Source organism: Crocuta crocuta, unplaced genomic scaffold (genome assembly GCF_008692635.1).
Source record: "Crocuta crocuta isolate KB4526 unplaced genomic scaffold, BGI_CrCroc_1.0 scaffold77, whole genome shotgun sequence".
NCBI lineage: Eukaryota > Metazoa > Chordata > Mammalia > Carnivora > Hyaenidae > Crocuta > Crocuta crocuta.
Window position 1 is genome coordinate 4,531,703 of NW_027532172.1, and position 20,679 is coordinate 4,552,381.

Here is a 20,679-nt window from a genome sequence, read left to right on the forward strand (position 1 = left end):
AGCCCAGAGCCAGTGAGGCCCTTGCGCCCACCTCCTTTGCTCTGGAATACTTGTTAAAGCTGACTCCACCCTGCACACAGGCACAAGATTCCAGGGCCAGAAGTGTCCGTCACAGTGGGGACTGTTGGGAACAAGGCCCGTGATGAACTCCAAGCTCAAAGATAAACTCTGGACTTCACACACCTATGGCCACCGTCTCCCCTTTCTCCAGTGACATCACTATATACAAACATGCTTGACTAGCCTTTAGGGAACACGGATGCCAAGTTCTTTAATTGATTTTATTTTTTACATAAAAAGTTCAGTAAAAATTGGATAAAGTAAAGTGATTTTAAGCAGTAAATCAATCTTATCAACATAGCACAAGGCTGGCCGAAACCACAAGGCAGCCTGCTTTGGAATATTTACATGATAACAAATTAAACCTTGCAGGAAAACTTAAACTGTCCTTACAAAGTCTTTCTGTGATCTAGCACGTAGAGGCTAAAAGCAAAACGAAAAACAAACAAAACCAGGAAAAACAAATTATTTTCAATATATTCACATATACATTAAAATATAATACAGATCGTCAGGGTGAGGGGTCATGGGTGGGGGCGCGCATGGGTCTGTGCGCTGACAGCACCGCCAAGGAGGAGACCCAGGTTTGGGAGTGGGGCTAGGCCTGGCCAGGATCGTAGCGGGGTTCTTCCCTAAGCCCTTGCCTCTGATGGGGCTCCAGCCACACCCCAGGGATTACTTGTGGTAGATGGAGCTCGTTTTTCGTGGCTTTCAGTTGAAACCTGAAGGTCTGAATTCCCCAGGGCGATGCGTCACCAGGAGCCAGTAGCACGGCCCTGACAGAGGGCTGGGGCTGGGGGCCCGCAGGGTTTCTTCTCCCAAGTCTGTCCTACCTGCTCGCCTGTCCTCCCACCCTGGCCCCACCAGTCACTCTAATTCAGTGTCCTCTTTGGGTTTGTAAACAGCCCCAAACTTCTGCATGTACTTCTTAATATACTCCTTGGTTTTGTGTTTCACATTCTCATTGCACTCCAGGTCCTCAGGGTTCTTACAGTACTTCAGCTCCTTATTCATAACGCCATGGGTCAGCTGTCCAGGACACAAAAAGAGAGACCACAGCGGAAATGATTTCAGGGGGTGAAGGCCAGCCTGGTGCCTCAGGGCCCTTCTTACCAAGACTCGGGTTGATCAAGAGATGAGCTGGGGCAGCCCGGTGCTGGGGTCACCAGAAAGGGGAAGCTCAGCTCTGCAAGTCTGTTAGAGAACCACCAACCCTACCCTACCCTCTCTTCCCAGACCTCCCCACCCTCTTCCTGGGTCCCCAGCCTGGGCTTCCGGCAAGGAAAACCACTTTCTGTGGTGAAGGGTACATGGTTTGCCCAGAACACTGTCAGATCACAAGCACAGGGGATACCTTGCGAGCTAGGTGTTTGAAGTCTTCAGTTGTGGTGATTCTTCCCACTTTGCAGTCAGGTTTCCGGTAAGGGTTCAGGCACTGGACGATGAACTGGGACATCTGCAGGCACGAGAAAGTGCACACACTGCTCAAAAGTCCAGAGAGGGCAAGTGCCTGTGCTGAGGAAATAATCAGACAGCCCATCCTTCCCTTCTCGCCACTCAGGCTGGCTGGTTTAGACAGAAAGATGCTACTTGGCCCGGGGGGGAGGATGGTAGGTGGAGGTGGGGGGTAGAAGAGGATCCTAGGTTGGCCCCCTGAAGGAAAGCACTTCCTGGGAGAGACGGAGCAAGCCTGACTTCAAGCAGGAGAAGAAGAGCACGGCCAGGACTCCACTGCTGAATCTTATGGCAGCCCCAGGTTTCAGCTAATAAATTTGGTGCTTTTCTTGGCACAGAGAGAGCGGAACGGAGTTCTCTGAGCCCTGGAGGCATAGCAGAGAGTGTGCCAGTGCTACCACCAGGAGACACACAACCCCAGAAACACAGGCATTTTGTTACAGAAGGTCACTTAGATTTTGTGTGACACGTTTATTTTTTAACTAGGCTCCATGCTCAATGTGGACTTGAACTCAGGACCCTGAAATTAAGAGTCACATGCTCTAGCGACTGAGCCAGCCAGATGCCCCAGCATTACACCTCCTTTGATCCCTACCACACAATGTGAAGCATGTGGAAGCATGTGTGGTGGGACAACTGCTGGGAGAAGACCCAGGGTAGGACCCTCTTCAACACACAACTCCAGTGTCCTCCCGAGCTGTCTCTGTAGCGTCTATCCTACCCAGTAGCTCTCAAAAAGGTCAATGACAGCCATTTGGTCAGGAGGCACCCTGTACAGGGTCTACCCATCCCTGAAACTCAGGGAGGAGTCAGATGTTCAAAGGACAAGGCTTTATGATGAGGCAAGCACTAAACAAATAGTTGCTGGCTGGCTGAGCTGAAACACCAATAATTTCATACAGGGACAGCAAGAAACGAAGGTTTTTCCCTGGAAAGGGCTTTTATTCAACGTTTTTCTATGGTCTTCTGGCCTCCATACTCTCTTGGTTCAATCTACTTCCCCAAGTAGAGCCAGGGAATTCCTTCCTCCCAGTTCCAGGTCCCGCAGTGGGGCGCTGTCACTCCCATGAAGTGTATGAAGAAGCACAAGACGGTTCAGCCTCATCTTCCAACACTCCTCACATACCCTGTGCAACACCCCAGACTACTTATAATCCCTTGGGAGGGAGGAGGCTTTCTTTTGCTTCTGTATATGCTACAGCCTGAAGTTATGTGCCGCCTGGTCCATTTCTTACCCCCTACACAAGAGCCCTTCCTGACACGCTGAACAGTGACCTCTAGTCCTGTGGTGGCACACTCTTCACACAGCTGCCATTACTTATTTATTTACAGGTCTGTTTCCTCCAACAGCCAGTGAATCAAGACTGGAGTTTAAAACCTAGATGCCCTGACGCAGACCAGGCAAGTGTCCTGACAGTGGAAAACACACACTTCCAGTAGCATGAAGAAAAGCTGCTTTCTCCTAATCCTGTGAGGATAAGGCAGCCAACAAATAAGAAGTTGCAGAAACAGAACTGGACTTCGGGCCAGAGGGCCTGGATTCAGGTCTTCTATCTAGAACTTGCCTTCTCTGAACTTTAAGAGGTCCTCCACCTTGCGTAAGAAGAATGACAATTCCTGTCTTGCCTACCTCAGGAGCTGTTACGGGGATGAAATGACAATGGATATGAAAGTGCTTAATACCCACCTGTAAAGAACCACTCCACTGTGCCCTCATCACGTGACAACTATACAGTCACATCACAGAAGGGAATGCCCATTGACAGGCTAACCTAACACTTAGGACAAGAAAGGAAAGGGCTTAGGCTTAAGCCTACAAAGCTTAGTGCCCAAGAAACCTTACCTCTTTCCTGAATACTTCTTTGCTTTTCTTAGCCAGCTCACTGGAGGTGTCTGCTTCTGCTGTCTTGGGCTTTTTCGATGTCTACAAATGCAAAAGACAACACAGCAATGGTGGCGTGAGAGGTCATGTCAGTGGTGCCCTGTTGTCTGAGAACCCTCCTACTTTCCCCCAGCGGGGACACCGACTCCATGCAGGAGCCTAAGTGGGCATGGCTTGGAGTCAGCTCGGCTGCTGTCACCAGTCTTGCCACAATGTTTCAATCCTAGCATGTGGCTCTGGCCTCCCTCCTATAAACCAAGTTCTTTGCCCTAAGTCAAAGTTACATCCTTGACGCAGCTCCACATCTCATTGTTTCAGAGTCCCCTCTCCTGTGGAGGAATGTCCTGTGTGACACGACCACTCAGATCCCTGTTCTGCGCTTCAGTACCCACACTGTCAAGTGAGGCCTGGACTCGGTGAGCCCCACACCTCTCCTGGCTCTGACATTCTGGGATTCCAGGGACAAAGGAAAATGCTCTGAAGACCTTTCACCACACAACTGGAAGGTGAGACCACACCGTTGCCTTCCATTTAGGCCCTTCCCTTCCACTCCCCGTGGATACTCATCACCTCTCCTCCAAAGGCAGAACTGGCCAGACTGTAGGAAACAGTCTCAGCATGCAGGAGAGGGATGGGAGGAGGTTGGGATCTCCAGCCCAGGAATGGAGAGCTTAAAGACTTATCTCAGTACTGGGGGGGAAGGAGACAGGGTCGTCCCAATCAGTGAACAGATGAGAGGATGCTAAGACACAGAAGACACTCTGTCTGAAGCTGGGAAGATGATGACAAACTTGAAAGTGATCCTTTCCGGCTGTGCTGGAGTGAGCGGGCACTCCAAGCAGGTGAAGGGGCCGGGGTAGCTGTGGCATCTGGAGTGCCTGCCATGCCAGACCATCTCCCTCTGCCCACACCAAGTATCAAGCCCCTCACTCTTTTTTTAGAGACACACACACAGAATCTGAGGCTCTGAGCTGCCAGCACAGAACCCAATGCGGGGCTCGAACCCACAAACCGTGAGATCATGACCTGAGCTGAAGTCGGACGCTTAACCGACTAAGCCACCCAGGCGCCCCAAGCCCCTTGCTCTTAAATGTGCTTCTCCATGGAAAAGATCTATGAGCAATCCCCTTTGAAAGATTTCAGATGGACCCGGCAGCCACAGTTGCTATGACGGGTGCTTCATGTTTCTGCCAGCTGCTTAGAGCAGAGAATTTTTCTGCTCCCAAACCACCCCCAGTTTGGATTCCTCTGTTTCCATAAACAGTATGAAGGCGCTGGCGATGAAGGAGCTGTTCAGCTCACTTTGCTCTGGACCAACTCCAAAGAAAGGTGGAACTCCCTTGGCTTTGGGCTGCTACAAATCTGCTTTCTCTGATTTGTTATAAAAGCTTTACATATTTTCCATTTTTCTACTTTCTGAGGCTGTGGGAGCAGGAGGGAGAGGGCAGGGCAGAAAGAATATACAGATTCAACCTGTTTTCAGGAAACACGACTAAAAAGCACACTGTAAGTCTATTTTCAAATGTTTTGCTTTGGGATTTTGTGGTGATTTTTTCCAGTAGCAGGGAGTGTGGCTGTGCTTCACAATAAGACCTCAGGTAGCAAGGGATCAAGAATTGCCTGAATAAGCCAGGGAAACTTCAACACACCCTCAGCTGTTCTCTTGTAGCTCTTGAAAATCAGTAGCAATAGCAACGGCTACAGAAAGCCCCTGGAGGTATGACAACCATCTCAAGGCTCCTGATCCTAGAGGAGAGGCCAGGCTCTCAGTGAGGGTACTGTGTAAACAAAAATGTTCTGCTTCCTTCTGAATGGGGTATGTGTTCAGAAAGCTAAATAAATCTAGCGCACATTTAACAGCTTTCTAATTTAATCTCTGACTTGGTGAGGCAGGTAGGACTTTTTTTAAAAACAGTTACAGAGAGCACAGTCCACTGAGCTCTGTCTAGGAGCTTTCATGGTCCTTTTGAGTGCTGAGCAACTGGGACTGAGAAAGGAAACGTTCAAATGAAGGGTGCCTAACTTTACACCATGGAAATCATACACCAAAATGAAGTACTCTAGGGAGTACTGAAATTCATGTATGCCTCTTGGTCTGTGGTCTGCAAATGGCATGAGAAATTATTTCAGAAACTGGTTAACACTTACTCAATCCCAATGCCAAGCAATACCTGGAGCCAAAGTCAGAGCCAAGGATAGCACCTGATGGTCACTTACTTACTTACTTACTCCAGAAAAAACCCCCCTTACTCTAGAAAAATCTTATTTAAAATGTTAGTATCTATACAATACATAAACTTTTAAAACCAGTGTTAGTAACCTTCTCAAATGCCTAATGCCAATTAAAAATACTTTAGCACCAGAAAGACCATTAGCGGGTACCAATGGTCCCCAAAATATAATAGGCTATCTCATGGGGTTCAAGAACATCTATTTGTACTGCAAGTGGTGTTGCTGAGATTCCAGAAACCCATTAAAGAGGGGAAGGCACTCTGATGGGTGAAAAAGCAATGTTTTCTCAGGGCCTCAGCAATAATCAGGTTGCCTTTTCCATCTTTTCCATCTTTTCTCATACAGGGCATCAGCCAATGGAGAATTCTGGTGGGAATCTATGAAGAGTGGCCAGATGAGGGCACACAATCAGATGCAGGCAGAGGGCCCGGTAGATAGCCAGAATTTTCTGCCTTCAGCAGCTCACCTTACTGTCAGCCTTCATCTGGGGCACGTCTGAATTCCAGGGAAATCTGGCTGGAATATGACCAGATATGAATATGACAAGGAAGGCCCAAGTACCTTCACATGACCCAAGGTGAGGCTTCAAGTCTTTCTGGCTAGGAAGGGAATGACTTCAAGCCTATTGGTTGGCTCTGATAACCACACACTGGCTGTGTAACACGACAAAGGTGAACTCCATCCTTTATTATACAGACAGAGATGACCATGTCATGAAGCCCGTATGGCCTTGGAACTGAAGAGTGTGGGGCTGGCCGAAATGAGTCCTGCCAGAGAGAAAGCAGGATATACCCACCTAATGCTTCTCTCTGAATTTAATTTAAATGCCCTTTGGAACATGAAATGGAAGACAATGTTCAAAGAGGAACTTTATCTTTCAGGGCAGCATGAATCCGGAAGCAGAAGTTGAGCTTATCAGAAACACTACACACGATTCAACCAAATTACTGGAGTGTGTGAGCCTGTATACGTCAATTAAAAGGTTATGAAAGAAGGAGCCTTGAAAATAATAAAAGCTCAGTATATCCTGTTTTGGAGTTGACACCACCTTTGGTAGCAAAAGGAGCAAAATTATTTATTTCAGTGTTTGGCTCTAGATAAGGCATCACACCTCATTCTGTCAAGAGAAAAAAAAAAGGTAGGGGAGGGGAGGATTGGATAGGAAAAAAAGATCTTTAAAGAAGTTTCTAGAAACGGTGTTTCAAAAGTCTGACTGGATTACACACAGGCTCCATCTATTTCCCTCAGAGAAAAGCGGAGCCGAGAAACCTGGAACTAAGGTCCTGAAGGTATCTCTGCGAACCGGAAGGCCTCCTACTCTTTCCATCTGGCCCTGAGTGCAGCACAGCCCTGGGGGCTTCTCTCTGGGGCCCCAGCTAGCGAGGAGGCTGTGCTTATGGGCGACTTAACCATCTGCTCTGCAGAGATCTGGGCTCTGGTTTCTGACAAGCCTCTCTCAAATGTGATTTCCCGGTTCCCTCTCTCTTGCTGGGAAGTGATTTCATATGGCATCCTTTTGCGAACTGCCCCAATGCCAAAGATGGGACCATCAACTGAGAAAAGACTCATATCATGGCCCCCGATCCCATCCTCTTCAACTCTGTCAATCCAACAAACACTCTACAGCTACTCTTTTAACATAACATAGTTACACTCAGGACATCTACTATACTTGTGTCCAAATGTTAATTAAAAGCCAGAAGTAGATGGTAGTAAAAACTGCTGTCTCTCAATAATGCAAGCAGTCAGCAATGATTCATGTCTTGGGCCTTGGACTTGACACTCACCAAACGGCGGATGATGGAAGAGAGCACAAGATGAGCAAGAGGAAGGAACACTGGGGGAAAATAGAGAAGGAGGGCTCTCACAGACACTTAGTCTCAGCATCAAAGCTTTCAAAAACCACCCATCCAGCACCACATAGCACTCTTCAAAGAATCTCTGCCCGTTACACACTTCCCCCACATAGATACCATATACCCCTATGGTTTCAAAAAAAACCCCACCAATTTATTGATGTCTCAAACCTAGAGAGAACTGCCTACCGGTAATTCCTACCCCAAATCTTGTAAGGAGCTCAAATTCCACAATGAACTTCTTTCCAAACCTCTTGATCCTTCCTTCATTTCCTAGACTGAATTAATGGGATCTTATCCTACCAAGCAACAAATGAAGGTGGTGAGCCATCTTTGCCTCTTCTATACCCACTTGTTTGCAAAGCCTTGACCACAATGTCTCTCAAATGTCTTTGCATGAACCCCCAACATCTCCACTCTTAGTCCCTCACTTGCCTAAACTATTCTAATACTCTCCAATCTGATCTCCCTGCTACAAATCTCAACTTTTCAAATGAGCTTGTTTTGCTCAAAGGAAACAACACTTGCCTGTCCAATTCCCCTGCATTCACTGGCTCCCAAGTACCTACTGTACAATAATCACATTACTAGGACACCAAGATCTTATGACAATTTAAATAGGACCTTTCTCTATTTTTTGTCTTGCTCACTACCCCATATACACCAAACTCACCATACCCAAATACACTGTTTCCTATATACACTCTGTTTTGTCCTGACCTTATGCCTTTGCAAAAACTGCTTTCTCTACCTAGAATGCTCCTTCCTGCCCCATGCTGGCTATAAGATAAAATTATGTTTTGTGACATTTCACTGATGCATCTTCTCAAACCATTAATCACTGTGCTCCCTATAGCATTTTGTGCGTACTTTTTTTTTTTATATTTTAAGTAGGCTCCATGCTCAACATGGGGATCGAACTCACAACCCTGAGACCAAAAGTCATATGCTCTACTGACTGAGCCAGCCAGGCGCTTCTGTACATACTTCTAATATAGCAATTATCCCACTGTGTTCTTTGGTTTATATATGTGGCTATTTCTTTAGAATGAACTTCCTGAAGACCAGTATTCAGTTTTTTTTCCTATCCCTAATACCTCACACAAAACATGTAAATTAATGAAAATTCACAGTAGTACAATCTGTACCCTCCAAGAGGATTAAAATCTATACAAAAGCCCTAAAGATGAAAAACACCCCAGAGGCATCCTTCTCCTGTCTTTTGAGTTGTTAGCAAGGTGAATGCAGTTGTAAAGGTTAGGAAGGTTGGATCCAAGTAAGTCCCTAGCTATCCAAGTCAGAATACAACTTGATGTAAGACACTATGGTCTGGAAAGGGATACAAAGACTGACACCTCAAGCCTTTGACTTGTCCTTCAGGGCAAGTTTGGGTGGAAGATCAAAACTCATTTGTTCTGTTGTCTGTTATACCCAGATCAAAGGGTTAATAACAGAATAGATGCCTTTTGTTTACATTTTCTCATAGAAATACAAGAAATGGCTGACAAATCAGAGATAAAAGGCTCAGAAGCTAAGATACAGAGTAAATGTCCAATGAGATTTTTGCTGGAAGAACATGACCATTATGGGGTTTTTCTCTGGGTACTTGTTTCTATAAAAAGTCTCCTACAGAACCTTCACATACTGCTGGGGTAGAAATGTACAATGATATAGCTATTTTCGAAAACAGTTTGACAATTTCTTAAAAGTTAAACACAAATCAGTCATATGACCCTGAAATTCCACTAAGTGTCTACCCAAGAGAGCTGAAAATGCACCCGCAAAGAGATACACAGATGTCCACACAGCATTGTTCCTAACGGCCAAAGAGTGGGAATAACCCTAATGTCCATCAACTGGGGAATGGGTAAACAAAATGTGGTCCATTTATACAAAGGAATAGTGTTCAACCATAAAAATGAAATTCTGATATTTGCTACAAGGATGAAGTCTGAAAACATTACCCTATGTAAGAAACCAGTCACAAAGACCATATATTATATAATTCCACTTATATGAAATACCCAGAAAAGGCAAATCTATCCAGAAAGAAACAGATTGGGGAACCTGGGTGGCTCGATCAGTTGAGCGTCCAACTTTGGCTCAGGTCATGATCTCATGGTTTGTGAGTTCAAGCCCCGTATCAGGCTTGCTGCTGCTGTCATCCTGTTGGGGCAGACCCTGCTTTAGATACTCTGCTCCCCCTCTCTGCCCCTCTCCTGCTTACACTCTCCCCTCAAAATAAAATAAATATTTAAAGAAAAGAAAAAACAGATCTGTTGTTGAGCTGGGGGTAGGTATGGGGATTAGCTGTAAAGGGATATGAAATATCTTATGGGGGGGGCGCTAAAAAATGTTCTAAAAACAGATTATAGTAATGGTTGCATAACTTGGTAAATTAATTAATTAATATTTAACGTTTATTTATTCTTGAAAGAGAGAGACTGAGTGCGAGCAGGGGAGGGGCAAAGAGAGAAGAAGACACAGAATCTGAAGCAGGCTCCAGGCTCTGAGCTGTGAGCACAGAGCCTGATGTGGGGCTTGAACCCGTGAACTGCAAGATCATCACCTGAGCTGATGTCAGATGCTTAACCAGCTGAGCCACCCAGGCACCCCCAAGATCAATTTTCTTAAGAGCTGAGGGTGACTCAGCTCCTAACTGTATAGAAACGAATCTGACTGATTCTGTATGTGAATCGTGGACTGAAAATCCAGGACAGTTAACACAGGAGTTTCAGTGATCTCCCCATGACCAGGTAAGCTATCTGGGTGGTAGGGACTCAGGTCCCACCACTATCATCCCTTACCTTTACCCACAGCACAGTGCTTTCTGCAGGACTCCCAACAATCACTGAGCTGTTCTCCTTAAAAGAATTTCCAGATTTGACTCTTGACTTGTTTACACACAGAGAGAAGCAGAATCAGACTCTAATAATCCTGACACCATGATCTGAGCCACAGAATCTAGCCATGCCTAAAGCCAACACCACTCTTGACTTTCAAGTTACACAAGCCAGAATGTCTCTTTTTGTATTTATGCTGGTTTCAGCTACATTTTTGTTATTTACAGTTGAAAGCAAACATTCACAAATACAAAGGTGTAATATTAAATATGCCACAAACAATAAAGTGTTTTATGTGCAAGAATAAGGGAGAAAAAGTTTAGACAAAAGCAAAAAGCCACAGGAAAAAAGTTTTCTTTTCTTCTGAATTACATGGCTAGAATGTTTCGAGCCGGTTACCAAAGGTGTCATTTACATAAAATCAAACATTAGGTATAAAAAAACCTCCTCAAATTGATTTTTATCTTCTGCTCAGATACAAATGGTACAACTATTTTTTGGTTTATGATTCCATTTAGGAGAAAAGACACCTCTTAGCTTCAATTATTTGCTCACAATAAGAAGTATACTTGGCAGCCTAATTACATTGTGCACTCTCATTATTGTGATTTGAATTCCAAGAGAGTTATTTATGTATTTGTACTACCTTAAAGAATAATGGAAAAATTTCTCTCCTATTTTCTCTGACATCTTTAAATTTCCATTAGAAGTCTCACTATGTATAACCTCTCTGAGGCAATTAAGAGCTAGGAGGAATGTTTCCTCTTTATAATTTTCTACTCCTTCTCATCTTTATACATGTGCCAACCCCCATCCCAACATATAGGAGCATTGTTATATAGGAGAGTCAAATTTGAATTAAGCACTGGATTTAGATTTGCTTTTGCAGACCCTTGAATGGACTCCTTGTTGTTTGCTGTTTAACATTCCTGAAATAATTTAATGATATAACTGAAACAAATGTCAGGAAGCTAGCCTTTAAGAAATGCTAAAGAAAGGCTACACTATGTGGGTTGATTGAAGAAAATTCTGGTACTCTTATACATACATTACAGTGGAAGTCCTTCAGTCAAACACCTCTCTGCTATAAATGCAAATGTGCTGACTTCTTAGCTTTCCTAGTCTGTCCCTCTATACCAAATGAAGCACACCTTGGAGAATGTAATATATGCTCACATATTAAACAAAAAATAACAGTATATAGTTAAAATATCTTATTCTTTCAGAACCCCATTACCAGATTTAAAAAAATATATTAAAAACACATAGAGTTCTTTGTGGTCTTACTAATGGTGTTAAAGTCAAGCAGTATCTTTTAATAGTGCTAGTGAGTAGTGTGCTACAGTTATTTAGAAACAGAAAATATTCCCTCTCTTATCACTGACATTTTAGAAAAGCACCAAGGAACACTCTTCCATTAGACAGTGGAAATCCCACCATCTTAGTCACTCCCAAGTGGAATATCACCTTCAAAATCATCTCTATTATCTTGCTACACAATGAAAACAAAAACCATCATATTTTTTAGTTGGTTTAAACTCCTAAGTAGAGACCCTGTGAGAAAACACCTCTGCTGCCACAGAAAGTTCCTTAATCAGAGTCAAGTTATATCCACCATACTCTGACCAGTTTCCTGGCTGAGGTCTGGCCCTTCAAATTTCATACAGACTTTCACAATGTAAGCATGCAGCAAGAGCTTCATATTTACAATTCATGAAAGGGATAGATGATATGAATCCCTACACAGTCCACCTGTGGACTATTCTCTCCCAGCTTTCAAAGCTGATCGAACTAAATGTTTGTTATTTTGCCTTCTATTAACAAAAGTATTAATCTAATCCTAACTTGAACTCACACTCCAGTATGTTCAGACAGATTATAAAGTAGAACAGTTTTCCACTAAAACCTAATTATTATAGACTCACATATTTTTCCACAGTTGTCACTGGGAATATCATGTTAATTTAGGGCACTGCAGCTTTCTGGGATTCAGTGTATATATTTACTATAACTAATCTAGGGCAGGAGTTGAGAATCCACAGCCTTTACAGAACATGTCACTTGCCTTCTCTCCATGTTATCAGATACAACCTGCTAAAAAGACTCCCTCTGAGTGGTATGCATACAGTGAGCTTTTGCAATTATACTTCTCCTACGGTTAATCAAACAGTATTCTATACCAGACCAAAACACTGAATCATGATTAATGGCAAAGGTGCAAAAAGTAAGGTCTCTCTTGACATTCTTTATAAACTTGGTCTTAGAGCTCAGCTGTATTCCTGCACCAGTGATCTCTTCTCAAACTTTGTTTTTCAAAAGATATAACTAACATAGCTACAGAAGTCTGCAAAGAGGAGCTGTTGTGGTTTTTGTTTGTGGTGTGTTAGCTTCTGGATACTTTAAATGGCAGTTGCCTAACAATCCTGGGCATATTCCTAAATGATTCAAGAAAATGTGACAATACCACAGCTACAGTGATGTGGTTAAGTGACTCCAGTGATTCATTTGAAATTTAGCAGGCTCCACGTGGGTTTAACTGAAATGCTTGTTTTTTGGCAAATACCAAATATATGGTGAAGGAAGAAGAATGCTTCCCCTAAGTGAATAAAATGAGAGAAGGTGTGTTGTTTCCACTTTGATTCTTTCACTCCACCTCCTTCCTTTCTACCCTCTTCCCTCTCCCCTACCTCTCCACTGACTTAACTAGCTAAGTACGTCTTCTCATTAAAAAAAAGAGAAAAATTTGAATACTATTCAGATCTTAGGACACAGAAGTATGGTCTTTGGTTTCATTGAAGACACCTTAACCCCAGGAGATAGTGGGTCCTATTAGAAGTGGACAAAATGGTGGATAAAAATGGTTATAATTCAGTCACTGTGTATTTCATTTGCTTGACCTCTAATCTTAATTACTGTTTTGTCAGAGGGAAAGACCAGGAATAAGCTCTTTTTTGCCTTCTTTGTTTCTAAAATAGTATTTCCATAGTAAAATATTTGTCCCAAATCTTAAAAAAAAAAAGTGTGTGTTGGGGAGGTGGTGGAGGATACTCCTTTGGTAAGGTTTTAATGTAAACAGTTAACTTTTTCCCAGACCCATGAATCCCAAAATGGCAGGACACTTAAACACACCATCTATAGAAGATTTCAGTTAATGAGCTAAAAAACATTTAAAATGAAACATAGAGCATCAAGAAGAATGTAGCAGATCTACAAGGGAAGAGCTAAGACAGATATTTTTTAAGATTTTATTTTTAAGTAATCTCTACACTCAACATGGGGCTCAAACTCACAACCCTGAGACTGAGAGTTGCATGCTCTTACTGACCCCGCCAGGTGCCTCAAAGAGCTAAGAAATATTAAAGGAAGTTACAATGGAATACAAATACTATGATTCTATTTGTGTGTTTAAAATGAAAAGTAAGAGGCACCTGGGAATAACCAGTCAGTTAAGCGTCCGACTCTTAATTTCCACTCAGGTCATGTTCTCATGGTTTGTGGCAGTGAGCCCGATGTCTGTGCCAACACGTGGAGCCTGCTTGGGATCCTCTTTCCCTGCCCCTCCCCTACTCACATGCTCATTCTCTCTCAAAATAAATAAACTTTTAAAAATAACAACAAACAAATAAAATGAAAAGAAAAACACTTGTGTGTATACATTTCCCAGAAAGGTCTGAAAGAACACATACCAAAGTAAAGTTACACAACCCTGACATTATTGACATTTGGGGCCAGTTCTTTGTTAGAGGGGGGACTGTCCTGTACATTATAAGATATTTGGTGAATCCCTGGCCTGTAGCATTCCCTCAGCTGTAACAACCAAAAATGTCTCTAAATATTATCAAATGTCCCCCAGGGAGCAATATTACTCCCGGTTTGAGAACTCCAGCACTAGTTAACATTATCTATCTCCAGAAAGGGAAAATGATAGGAGAGCAGCTGAAAAGAAATTAAGGGCTTGTATTTTTTGTTCTACATACCATAGGTCTGTACTGTTTGGATATCCTTGGCCTCTCAAGCATTTATTACATGTGTTAATTCTCCAGAATACGGAAAATAGAATCACAAGACCACATGGTTACAGGCCCAGCAAAATAACAGGGCACAGACTCCCAGATGATCAGGAAGCATGCAGAAGCCATACTCACCTTCATGGGGTTTTCATCATATGTTGGGGTCCCCAGGTCCATCTCAGCTTCATGCTCAAGACTGGCATCATCACCTGGGCTTTCCCAAGTAGGAGGATCCCACTGAGTCTGCCTAGAAGAAGGTAAGAACAGCCATGCTGTCATGGCCAGAAAACAGAGAACTCTGGCACAGGCATCTCTGCTCATATACACATAAAATATAACATATGTAATGAGATATAGAGGAAGTCAGCTTCGTAAGATAGAAACATTCTTTTGCTATCTCCCAGCAGCCATGATTCTATCCCACAGACATACATGTTTAGCCCACTGTATTTCTCTAGCCAGTGAGGTGGCAATGTTTGCCTTGTCGAAGAGAGGAGTAAAACCAAACACCCTATTTCTCACTTGGCTCTTAATGTTCTGAAAATAGGATTCAGCAAAGCCTAAAATGCACATGGAGTCAGGCCTTGCCTATGCCTTCCCTCTGCAGGTGAAGAGATCAACAGCGATTATATCTAGGATTTACTTGGAACAAAACAAAATAAATCACAACACAGTCTTCACAATCCTTGGTCACATAGAAAATTGTTTCTTGCTTTGGGAGCCTTGTCTGTGGTTGTGCCCCTTTGCTTTAATGACTCATAGCATGGAAAAGACTTCAAGTTAAAAATTTGTGCCCCTGACCTCAAATATTCTCAATTGACTGCAAGAAGGGTTCTACCATGTCAACTCATTACATGTTATAGCTGTTTTAAAAATAAGAATGCATTGTTGGTTTTTTTGGTTTTTGGTTTTCTTTCTTTCTTTTTTTTTTTTTTACATCTAAATCTGTGAGGTAACAACTGGAAGTAAGGAAATTCAATTCAGGAGTCTGAAGTCAGCTATCACAGAGAAGTCTAGCAGCCCTCAAGCATGGTGAACACCAGCCAATGACATCAAGCCAATAATCGTAAATCTAGCTATAAGGACAATCACTTAAAATGTCAAAAGCCTCAAGAGAAGTAGCAACACATCTGGTGGGTCAATCCTGCTGCCTTTGCAGTCTGGTGCTTTCCTACCACACCAAACTTGTCAGCAACATCAGAGGCACTTGAAAAAACCATAAAGGAAAATATTTGACTATGAAATTTTTTAAACTTGTAAGACATTACAAACAAAAACATTTGCATACTCTTGATAAAGAAATCTAACAATAATGACAGAAAATGGGTAGATACCTCAAACAAGCAATTCACAAAAGATGCAAATGGCTAACAATAAAGATGGTTCATTTCAACAATAAAAGAATTGGAAATGAAAGTAAGATTTCTTACCAACTATACTTACAAGATTAAAAGAAATTACATGAAGAAAAAGGTATTATCATGCACTTTTTATGGGAGTCTACATTTGTACAATTTTTTTTAAGGTAAGCTGACAATTATCAATTTAAAGTGTCTATCTTTTTTGACCAACAATTTTACCTCCAGAAATCTATCCAAAGAAGGTAGTAAGGTTAGTGTCTACAAGGATATCCAGGGTTAGAGTTATATATAAAACAGTGAAAATCCAGGGGCGCCTGGGAGGCTCAGTCGGTTGGGTGTCTGACTTCGGCTCAGGTCATGATCTCACAGTTCATGGGTTTGAGCCCCATGTCGGGCTCTGCGCTGACAGCTAGCTCAGAGCCTGGAGCCTGCTTCAGATTCTGTGTCTCCCTCACTCTCTGACCCTCTCCTGCTCTTGCTGTCTCTGTCTCTCAGAAATAAATAAAACATTAAAAAAATTTAAAAACAAAATAGTGAAAATCCATCAATGAGGGTGGGTTAAATAAAATTTTGTATAGCCATACAAAAGAACAGGAGTTGGCAAACTTTTTTCTATAATGATTACAGAGTAAATATTTTCTACTTTGTGGGACATATGGTCTCTGTCACAACTATTCTACTCTTCCACTATGGTGTGAAAGCAGCTATAAACAACTCCTGAATAAATGCGAGTGGCTGTGTTCCCCCAAAAACTTTATTTGCAAATGCCAGTGACCTATGGGCATAGTTTGCTGATCCCTCAAAGTATAAGCACGCACTAAAAACACTGTAGTTCTATATTAATTGATAACATTCTATACAGATTGGTAGAAAGATTATAAAACATGTATCCCAACAACTCACATAAGATTGTATACCAATGAGTACACAGACACCAACACACAGAAATTACATATATTCACATAAAGCTATCTGTTGTCTAAAAGACACATGTACTTTTTAAACTTCTAAGAAAAAGATGAATTGAACTTTCTATAAACAGCAGGGGTCACCAAAGTATGGCTCAGGGACCAAATCTGACCTATTGCCTATTTTTGTAAATGAAGCTTTATTGGGCAGACATGACTACTCATTTATATATGATTTATGGCTGTCTGCACAACAATGGCAGAATTGAGTAGTTGTGTTTGGCTGGCAAAGCCTAAAGTATTCACTGTTTGGCCTTTTACAGAAAAGATTTACCCAGGACCCCTAATACCCAAAATGTTAGATAATTTTTTTTTTTTTTTTTACAAACTCTTTAATTTTCTCCAAAACAGGCCTGCAGATTAAAAATATACCAAAATTTATCTATCTAAAAGGTATGACATAACATTTAAGGTGGTATTCTGGAAATCTAGCAGCCCTCAAGCATGGTGAACACCAGCCAATGACATCAAGCCAATAATCATAAATCTCCCTTTATGATGGCACCTTCTTTGACCAACTGAAACTGATTTGGGGATACCCACATAGCACTTCTTACCTTGTGATCACATGGTAGTAATAAATCTTCCCTTCTGGATCTCGTGCTGTCTTCCAGTTGGGAGGTAAGACAATGGTTTTTGGTTTGGGAGGAGAGGGGGGTGGCAGATCCAGAAGATTATTTGTCACTACCATTTCAGGCTAAAAAGAAACACATACACAAACTCTTCATCAGTGGCATCTCTTCTAATCTAGCTAAAAAGGACAAAGTAGCCTACTTAAGCAATATGTACAAACGTATCTCTATATCTTTAAAAAAAAGATAAAAAAGGAAGGTTCAATCTGGGAAATGATCAGAGATAGAGTATACAAACAGGTTTAGGGATCTATCAGAAAACTGACAATTGGATGGGGTGCCTGGGTGGCTTAGTCGGTTAAGCGTCCGACTTTCGCTTAGGTCATGATCTCGCGGTTTGTGGGTTCGAGCCCCGCGTCGGGCTCTGTGCTGGCTGCCAGCTCAGAGCCTGGAGCCTGTTTCAGTCTGTGACTCCCTCTCTCTCTGACCCTCCCCTGCTCACGCTGTCTCTCTCTCTCTCCTAGAAATAAATAAAAACCATTTAAAAAAAAATAAAGAAAGAAAGAAAACTGACAATTGGTTCCAAGTTTACCACCCAACGTATCACATTTTAAAATATTCAGTGGCTCACTATCTAGAGCAATATCTTTCAACCTTAAAAAAAAAAAAAAATGCTCAGGGGCACCTGGTGGCTCAGTCAGTTAAGCATCCTACTTCAGCTCAAGTCGTGATCTTGTAGTTTGTGAATTCGAGCCCAGCACTGGGCTCTGTGCTGACAGCTGGGAGCCTGGAGTCTGCTTTGGATTCTGTGTCTCCCTCTCTCTGCCCCTCCCTGCTCACGCTCTCTTTCTCTTTCAAAAATAAACATTTAAAAAAAGTTTTTTTAAATGCTAAATGGCATATACTAACTTCTGGATCCTGATTAGCTGAATTAGCTTTAGACTGATCTTTTTTATTTTTATTTTTTATTTTTTTTATTTTTTATTTTATTTTATTTTATTTTTTATATTTTTATTTTATTTCTAGGATAGAGAGAGACAGCGTGAACAGGGGAGGGTCAGAGAGAGAGGGAGACACAGACTCTGAAACAGGTTCCAGGCTCCGAGCTGGCAGTCAGCACAGAGCCCGACGCGGGGCCCTAACCCACGAACCGCGAGATCATGACGTAAGCGAAAGTCGGACGCTTAACCGACTAAGCCACCCAGGCGCCCCTGACTGATCTTTTTTAAACAAAAAGGCTGACGGGAATGCAAATTGGTACAGCCACTCTGGAAAACAGTGTGGAGGTTCCTCAAAATATTAAAAATAGAACTACTCTATGACCCAGCAATTGCACTACTAGATAATTATCCAAGGGATACAGGTATGCCGTTTTGAAGGGACACAGGCTCCCCAATGTTTACAGCAGCCCTATCAACAATAGCCAAAGTATGGGAAGAGCCCAAATGTCCATCGATGGATAAATGGATAAAGAATATATGGTATATATACACGATGGAGTATTACTCGGCAATCAAAAAGAATGAAATCTTGTCATTTGCAACTATGTGGATGGCACTAGAGGCACTAGAGGGTATTATGCTAAGTGAAATTAGTCAGAGGAAGACAAATATCATGTGACTTCACTCATATGAGAACTTTAAGATACCAAGCAGATGAACATAAGGGAAGGGAAACAAAAATAATATAAAAACAGGGAGGGGGACAAAACATAAGAGACTCTTAAATATAGAGAACAAACAGAGGGTTGCTGAAGGGATTATGGGAAGGAGGGATGGGGTAAATGGGTAAGGGGCTTAAGGAATCTACTCCTGAAATGCACTGTTGCACCATGTGCTAACTAGCTTGAATATAAATTATAAAAAATAAATTATAGAATAATAAAAGAAGAAAAAGACAAAAAAGAAAAAAAGCTGAAAAGCAGTATGACAGAATGTTAACATTTAAAGCTTATCTATTTTTCTGTATGTTTGAAACTTCATATTTATATTTTTAAAAATTTAATGTCACATTTTGGAAAACATGGACTGAACTATATCCCCCAAATTCCTATGTTGGAGCCCTAACTCCCAATGTGACTATATTTGGAGACAGGGCCTCAGAACTTATTATTGATCCTTCCCACATTTGGGAATGATTCTGTGCCTCCTCCAACTTTCTGTACCTTTTATGAAACTAATCTCTACTTTTAGTATTATTCATTGTGATCCTTAACTCTCTTATTGGAATGTTAGCTTCTAAGGATAAGAATGGAGTCTTAGGTTTGTATTCAAAATTCCTAGAAGGGCCCAACTCCTTGCAAGCCCTCAAATACCTGCTGTAAGTGCACATTGTCTCATTCCCCAACTGTCTCACACCCAGTCTTTATCTCCACTTACTGTCCCACCTGTCTAAAGTCACCATCCTCACCGGCCTGCTGCAGGAGCCTTCTCTGGAGCTGTCACAACCTCAAAGTGCTCATGTGATCAAGTTATTCTGTTTAGCCTCTTGATTGCTTCCAATGCCAGGCTCCTATTTCCCACTTCATCAAGATTTCACCACATCCTTCTCCATATGTTGCAGAATACCAAAAGTTTCTCTTACTACATATCGTACAACGTGTACAGTGAAGTAGTTCATTTCTATACTCGGAGTCCATGGGTCTAGTATGGTATCATATTCTAGTACTCCACAAAGTAAAATAGCTACTCTACAAAATTGTTACTTGAGAAATTCATAGCAAAGTATAAAAATACAAGGTCAGTTTAAATTATAAATAAAAAGGATACCAGGAGCAAAATATGTATCCATCAACAGAGTTGTAAAATCTAGAGAAATTTTTTTTAATGGTTGAGTAATGCTTCCTCAGAGACACAAGCCGTTGAGTGAAAGTGGGGACGGCCAAAGTTAAAGAACAAAAAACAAAGTGAAAGAAACAAAAATAAAAACCTAAACCAAAAGTATACCTTCCTAAGATAAGGTACACAGCCAAGGAGTATTTTATCACCTGAAGGATTTCTTACCGGCTGTAAGGGCTGAGGCTGTCCTGGTGTGACTATCGCGGTCACGGCTGTGGCTGGCTGTACGACCACGCCTTGAGGGTGAGCTGTGAAAATCTGCTGTCCCTGGATATACTGAAGACTTGGTTGGGCATAGCTCTAAAAGACAAAATGAAGAAATTCATAATTTATACTCTTCTGGCTCTGCAGTAACTGACTTCTCAGCTGGCATCTTCTTATTGGAATCCATGATTTTTTTTTAACTTTTAGTAAAGAATACTTCGATTAAAATGTGTAAAACAATCTTTTACTTCAAACACAGAAGGCTTTTTTTTTTTTTTTTAGTAATTTCCTTGTCNCACTTATTTTGGTTTTACCACAACACACACACACACACACAGAAAAGGCTGGGTGGGGTGGGGTGGGGAGGCTCATAAGAGCTGTCCAGCTGTCCAGCTTCCA

At 42.1% G+C, this 20,679-nt stretch overlaps 1 protein-coding gene across 2 annotated transcripts in view; it reads right to left on the bottom strand.

Annotated features, from left to right (window-relative positions):
• Positions 1 to 267: 267 nt before the first annotated feature.
• The window catches only part of SETD2 (SET domain containing 2, histone lysine methyltransferase), a 90,993-nt gene continuing 70,581 nt past the window's right edge, over positions 268 to 20,679 (bottom strand). For both annotated transcript variants that reach the window (XM_077777317.1, XM_077777316.1), the window contains 6 exons: positions 20,242 to 20,376; positions 17,225 to 17,364; positions 14,474 to 14,585; positions 3,359 to 3,439; positions 1,415 to 1,516; positions 268 to 1,089 (listed from right to left, as the gene is read on the bottom strand). In XM_077777317.1, coding sequence (XP_077633443.1) covers positions 928 to 1,089; positions 1,415 to 1,516; positions 3,359 to 3,439; positions 14,474 to 14,585; positions 17,225 to 17,364; positions 20,242 to 20,376 — 732 coding nt within the window. In that variant the 3' untranslated portion in view covers positions 268 to 927. The remainder of the gene's footprint in view (positions 1,090 to 1,414; positions 1,517 to 3,358; positions 3,440 to 14,473; positions 14,586 to 17,224; positions 17,365 to 20,241; positions 20,377 to 20,679) is intronic.